This window comes from Phoca vitulina, unplaced genomic scaffold (genome assembly GCF_004348235.1).
Source record: "Phoca vitulina isolate PV1807 unplaced genomic scaffold, GSC_HSeal_1.0 scaffold58, whole genome shotgun sequence".
In the NCBI taxonomy this organism is placed as follows: domain Eukaryota; kingdom Metazoa; phylum Chordata; class Mammalia; order Carnivora; family Phocidae; genus Phoca; species Phoca vitulina.
This window is the reverse complement of record NW_022589761.1, coordinates 8,958,008-8,964,648: the sequence shown is the minus strand read 5'-3', so window position 1 is coordinate 8,964,648 and position 6,641 is coordinate 8,958,008. Positions and strand designations below refer to the sequence as shown.

Genomic DNA, 6,641 nt, shown 5'->3' with positions numbered 1-6,641 from the left:
GTACATATACTATTAACCCTATCTGCCTTCTGTACTGCAAGAGACTCATTCTCAAGTCCTGTTGACTTTTTTTTTTATAATGTTGTTTGCCACGTGAAATCTTAAGCTGCTAAGTTGTACACAAGTATGTCGGTCTTGTGTTCATTGGCTGTGGGTCTCTGACCTAGGTTAGAAAGGTTTCCCGCCCCGGGAGGGGTGGGGGGGGCGGGGGTGAGGTGGGGGTAGGGTGGGGAGGGCGTCCTTATCTCGCAGCTTCTCCCTTCCCACGGGTCAGGTGCATAAAAGCGCGCCGGGACGCGGCCCCGCAGTGTCGCCATGTCCCCGCTGTGCCCCCTGCTGCTGGCCCTGGCCCTGGCGGTCGTCCCCGGCGTCCGAGCGGCCTGCCCCGCGGCCGCGGACCTCAAGAAGCCCGACGGGACGCGCACGTGCGCCAGGCTCTACGACAAGAGCGACCCCTACTACGACAACTGCTGCGGGGGCGCCGAGCTGTCGCTGGCGCCGGGCACCGACCTGCCGTTCCTGCCCTCCGACTGGACGAACATCGCCTCCTCGCTCGTGGTGGGTCCGCGCTGCGAGATCACCGTGTGGTCCCTACGCGGCAAGGGCGGCAAGACGCGCAAGTTCTCGACCGGCGTCTACCCGCGCCTCGAAGAGTTCCGCAAGGGCCTCTTCAGCGACTGGTCCAACACCATCGCGTCGCTCTACTGCAGGTGCCCGCCCGGCCCCGCCTCCGCCCGCAGCCCCGCCTCCGCGTCCGCGGCGCGAACCCGGGCCCCCAGGCCCCTCGGCCCCTGACCCCGCACTGGGAGTCCCTAGAATCAATCCTGGAGGTCCCGGATCCTCCTCCTCCCCGCACCCCCTCCCCCAAGCCCATGGCCCTCGGATCTCTGGGACCCAACTCTGGGATTCCCAGACTCAGAAGCTGACCCCACCCCCTAACCCCCTAGCCTCCATTCTGGGAGCACCTGCCTCCCACCTTCCTGAATCCTCCACCTGCCGATCTACCCAGAGCTGCAGTCCTAGGCCTAGCTTGGGGATGGGGAGCCATCAGTCCTCTCACCCTGGAGCCCCCAGAACCAAAGCCAGTCGTCCCAGTTCCCGGAGCCACCAGAGCCAGCTCTGGGACTCCCAGACTCTAAACTGACCCACCACAAGACTCCAGACCCAGTTCTAGGAACACCCTATCTACCCTCATGCTCCCCACCCACGTAGACCCTCTAGATCAGACGCAGCCCTGGAAACCAGCCCCAAAGTCCCTGTTAAGGTTCTGGAGCCCCCCAGATCCAACTTTGCCCCCCCAGCCCACTGTGCACTCACCTGTGGGAGCTCACAGACCGTGGGACCCTAAATCTAGTCCTAGCACTCTCCAAAACCACCTCACCTGTCCCTCTCCCTCCACAAGAGCTCCAAGAGCCCCCAGGATGCCTAGTTCCTGAACTTGGAGCCCAGCCCCAGCCCTCCACCCCATCTCAGCCTTTTAGAACCCACCCCCCCACACACACACCCTGGATCTCTGAGCCCCTGGCAACCCCCTGGTGATAATTTTTATTCTGTTGCAGGTGTTACTGATGCCTTAAAGATACTTCATCTTCAACCCCCACAGGGTGCAGAGCCCCTCACCTGGCCTTATCACTGGGGTCTGCTGAAGGCCCCAACTCCCAGGAGGAGAGAACCTTCTGCCTGCCCCAACCCACCCCCCCCCACCCCGCCCCGCGCCTTCCCTGCAATATAGCCCTTTTGAAGTTATCCATCTGCCATCTACTCGTGCTTGGGACCTAAGTCCACATGGGACAGGGTGGGGTGGGGGAGAGAGCAGGTTGGTCCGGCGTGCATCAGCCTATACCTGGGACAATGCTGGAGGTGGGGCCGTACTCAGAGATTTGGCCATGGATTTAGGTGGGCACAAAAAGACACACATCCACAGGACACGTGTGTGACATGCAGTAATACCACTGGCTGATTGTTTAAACATTAAAATGCTTCCCGCACTTTTTGGTAGATAGCCCTTCCCCACGAATGCCCCCCAATGCCAGCTGTTCTGGCCTGCCAGGGACCTCCAGCCTCCCTGAGGAGTCAGGCCTGGAACAGCAAGAGGCCTTCAAGGACCCTGCCCCAGGCTAAGACCAGGGTCTCTTGCTTGATCTGGCCAGGAACTTACGGGTTGTTAAAGACTTTCAATCTTTCTTTCCCCAACACACGAAAAAACTTTTAGCTCAAATTTGCCATCTGTCCCGCCACCATCCTCAGTGATGATGGCCCTTGATGGGTACCCTGATGGCTTCGGGGACTCTGGAGGAATGAGGGAGGAGAAATGAGGGTATTGTAGGGAGGAGAGGTATGGGGACAGCTCTAGGCGGGGCGAGAATTTGGGGTTGGAGGGGGAGGGGAAATGTGAGGAGCGTCTGAGAGGCTGAAATACGAGCGGAGAGGTAAGTGGAGATGCCAAGAGGCTGTAACCTGGGGATATGGGAAGAGATCAGAGGTCATCAAGGGGGTGCAAACGGCACAGAGGTAGTGAGGTGCCCGAGAATAAGGATTACTGGAGGTGCCAGGGGGATATGAACTCAGTATCATTCTGAGAAGCAAAGACCAGGGAAATGCTCGGCATCCTTGCACGCGTGAATTTACTCATCAATCACAAAAGATTTATTTTTTTATTTTTTTATAAAGATTTTTTTTTTAAAGATTTGATTTATTTGATAGAGAGAGACACAGAGAGAGCAGGAACACAAGCAGGGGGAGTGGGAGAGGGAGAAGCAGGCTTCCCGCCGAGCAGGGAGCCCGATGCGGGGCTCGATCCCAGGACCCTGGGATCATGACCTGAGCCGAAGGCAGACGCTTAACAACTGAGCCACCCAGGTGCCCCTCAAAAAAGATTTATTAAGCACCTACTATCTGTCGAGCACTAGCTCGGGGAGAAGCGGTCGCTGCGCTCAGCCCTCATGGAGCTCAGAGAATGCAGAAGAAACGCCACTCAGACATTCAAGGAGGTGGGAAGATGTTAGTGGGAAATCAAGGGCCGGGCAGGAATCAGGGGCCTGGGAAGTGGTAAGTGATCAAAGAGAAGCTGAGGGGTCATGAAGGTGTGAAGGAAACAGGTGGTGCTGCTCATCGAGGAAGTGCTAAGACAACAGGGCAGAGCTAAAGGGCCAGGGAGGCGCTAAGGGCTAGGGACTTCTGAGGGCCAGGGAGGTGCTAAGGGCTAGGGACTTCTGAGGGCCAGGGAGGTGAAAGAGATGCTAAGAGATCCAAAGGGATAAAGGGAACAAGGAGGTACTAAGGGGTCAGGGAGGTGCAGAAGGTCAGGGAATTGCTAAGGGATCAGGGAGGTGCTAAAGGATCAGGAAAGTGTCAAGGCAGTGGACAAGTGAGACAAGGGGTCAGAACAGGCCGGGAGTTGAAGAGCCAGTCACTCCCTGAACTGCACAGACACGGAGGAATTGGTCACCCTTGTCCGCCGCAGCCCGCCGGGCTCCCTCCGGTTCTTGGTCTTGTGCAGGAAGTGGACGAAGCGCACGCCGGGGCCATACTGGCGGAAGACGTGGGACACCTGCGGCGGCACCCGGGGTGAGGGAGAAGTGCCATCAGGGACCCGGGAACCCTTGTCTCCTACCTCCGCCCTCTCTGAGGTCTTGGGACATGAACACGTGGCGGCTTCGTGGCCAGAGCCTCACCTGGAGCCAGCAGCCGGGGGGGCCCCGCCCAGAGGTGTGGGGGGCCACGTGGTGTTGCGCGATGACCGTGTGTCGGTCAGCCGCCAGCAGCCAGACGTGCAGCTCGTAGACACACGCGTCCAGCCGGCTGTCCTCGTACCTGGGGGTGGGGTCCAGGCCATCAGCTGCCACCGAAGTGCCCATGGCCCCTGGCCCTAAGTGCCATACAAGGCACACTCACTGGCTCCCGCTCTGTGCACCCGGCACTGACCAAGTGACCACGATGGCCCCCCGCAGAGCCCTCGTGGGAGTCACATAGTCTGAGGCCGACCTGTCACCAGACAGTGACCATCCGGAATACTAAGGGCTGCGATGGGGGAAGTCCAGGGCACTGGAGCATGCTGCATCTGACCCAGCGTGGGGGTGGTCACGCAAGGCTTCCTGGTGGAGGCACATGTAGCAGAATCCCAGAGGATAAGGAGGAATTTGTTTCGAGAACAGAGGGTGACAAGCATCCAAGAACGAAGGGACGAGTGTCCAGCCTGGCACATCTCAGAAGCTGGAAGTCTCAGAGGGAAGGGGGTAGAACGGTAGACAGGGCTGGATCCTGCCGTGGCAGGAGGGTCTTGGTGACCAGCTCACACCAGGGGAGGGAGGACAGGTGAGGCTCGCGCTTTGGGGAGCCCTGTGCGTGACCCGGCGGGGCAGGCTGACCGGGCAGAGGCGCGTACCAGTCCATGATCGTGATGTCCGGCTGCTCATCATCAAGGAGCTCCTCCCACAGGCCCTCGGCCAGAAGATCCACACACTGCTGCTTCACCGTCCAGCTGCGGGAGAGGGCACAGGGAGGTGAGGTCTGGGACTGGCTGGGATTCTTGGGAGCAGGAAACCTCGATCATGGTGCCCTCGTAGAGACATCAAGCGCACCCATGTACGGGTGCTGAGCATTTACTCCCCACCTTATAGCCTCAGCTCCCTCCATTCCCCTCTGAGGGCCAGACTGTCTGAACCCCATGACGCAGATGAGCAACAGAGGCTCAAGAAGGGAAGTCACTTGCCTAAGGTCAAGCAGCAAAGAAGTGGCAGAGCTGGGCTCCCAACCCAGCCCTTGAATTACACCGTCTCACCCAACGTGCAGAAGCAGGGCTCAGTTTAATGGAGGATAGATGGTGGCCTGGGTGACTCCCCCTCCCAGGGAAAGAGGTGGAGAATAGTAACCGTGATAGCTGCTATTTATTGAGCACCTACTATATGCAAGCTGGACCCAGCCAGAGCCTGTGCTGTGTTTTACAAGCGTTCTCTTTTATGACAAACCCTGGGTACGGAGCAGGAAACTGAGGCCCAGAGGGGCACACAGTCAGTTTCTCTAGGCTCTGCAGTGAGAAGCTGGAGCAGGGCCCCAGGGGTCCTGACCACCCACCTGCGGTCATTCTGGAGCTTCTCAGTCCTAATGTACCACCCGCGGAAGTTGCCTGGCAGGTGGAGGAGCAGAGGGTTAGAACATGCCCATTCCCCAGGACCACTCCGTCCCCTTGGGCCCAGCCAGAAAGCACTTACCCAGCGTCTCCAGGGGCTGCTGGGTGGGACCAGTAGGGGGTGCTGGCTCATAAATGTTGATGCCTGAAATGCACGGGTGAATGGAGCCTCAGTGGCTGAAACCGCCTCCAGCCCTTCAGCCTCCGCCTGCCTCCCTCCCCCCAGGGCTCTGCTGAAGGGTAGGAATCTGTACCAGGCCAGACCTGCCTGGCAGGGATGTGTGAGTCAGGGCCCTGGGAGAGTCCTGAGAATGTCCCGGGGCGGAAGGGGTGGTGCAGTGAAGAAGGAGGGAAGGAGGAGGAGGGCGTCCTGGTGAGACAGAGACAGAGGGACAAAGCAAGCGGCACCTAGAGAAAGAAACAGAAATGCAGGCAGGGAGGGAGGCAGGGAGAGAGAGGTAGACATACAGGGTAAGGCAGAGAGACACCGGGAGAGACAGACAGGGACATATGACATAGAAAGAGAGAGAGGGCAATGCGGGGTGGGAAGAGAGAGCCGCAAGGAGCCGGAGAGGGGCACAATGACAGAAGAGACAGGGAAGGATGTAGAGAAACAGAGAAAGAGCCCAGGGAACAGACACGAGGGAGCAGACAGAAAGATGAGACAGACGGTCCGAGTGAACCGCGCGCGGCGGAAGGCGGAGACCGGGCGGCGGTCTGTCGGGGTGCAGCGCCGCGTCCCGCACCTTCCCGCACCTTCGGGGTTGGGCGAGCGGAGCAGGTTGCGGTAGAGCGGCCGCCGCAGGAAGAGCAGCCTCCAGGTGAGGCGCGGGGGCAGCTCGAGGGTCCCGCCGGGGGGCCTCCACTCCTCCAGCAGCAGCTGCCGCGCGTAGGCCTCCGACGGCTGCTCGGACTGGGGGGGCCCGGGGGTGTCGGGGGCCGCGGGGGACGGCGGCGACGGCGGCGGGGGCGGCGACGGCGGCTCCCGGGGGCTGGCGGGCTCGTCGGCCTCCATCCCGCCGCCGAGCGCGTGTCGGTCACCCTCCTCCATTCGTGCGCTCCGGGCGACTGTCCCTGGCTCCTCCGCAGGCTTGGGGTTAACTGGAGGCGGGAGGGGCGGGGCGTTGGAGGGGGGTGTGTTAGGGGAAGGCTCCGGGCCCCTGGGCCCTCCACCCTCAGACTTAGGAGTCCGGGTCCCCAGCTCCCTGCTCCGTCAGACCCAGGAGTGCAGGTTGTCCCCTCCTCCAGGACCCAGGAGTCCGGGCCCCCAGCCCCCCTTCGGTTTCCCAAGCCTCCCGCCCCAGTTTCCCCAGGGCCAGCTGAGGGCCCAGGCATTGGCCCTGGGAGAGGGGTCTATGACGGAGGAGCTAATGTCAGGGCTCCCTGCCCTCTAATGAGGTCCCTCCCCCTCATTAAGATCCGGCATGGCAGGATTAAGAGGTTCATTAAGGAAGACCCCCTCTTTCCCCCACCCCCACTCTCATCTAGGAGGAGGGGGGAGGTCCTGCCTCCT

The 6,641-nt window shown here is 60.6% G+C and overlaps 2 protein-coding genes across 2 annotated transcripts; one reads left to right on the top strand and one right to left on the bottom strand.

The window, feature by feature from the left end:
* Positions 1-302: 302 nt before the first annotated feature.
* On the top strand, positions 303-1,742 carry SYCN (syncollin). The gene is made up of 2 exons (XM_032390471.1): positions 303-710; positions 1,560-1,742. The coding sequence occupies exons 1-2, from the start codon at positions 316-318 to the stop codon at positions 1,567-1,569; spliced, it is 405 nt and encodes a 134-aa protein (XP_032246362.1). The 5' UTR covers positions 303-315; the 3' UTR covers positions 1,570-1,742.
* A 1,667-nt stretch (positions 1,743-3,409) lies between these two features.
* Positions 3,410-6,179, bottom strand: NCCRP1 (NCCRP1, F-box associated domain containing). The gene is made up of 6 exons (XM_032390425.1): positions 5,885-6,179; positions 5,211-5,273; positions 5,074-5,125; positions 4,385-4,480; positions 3,675-3,813; positions 3,410-3,550 (listed from the first exon to the last, which is right to left on the bottom strand). The coding sequence occupies exons 1-6, from the start codon at positions 6,177-6,179 to the stop codon at positions 3,410-3,412; spliced, it is 786 nt and encodes a 261-aa protein (XP_032246316.1).
* Between the last annotated feature and the right edge of the window lie 462 nt (positions 6,180-6,641).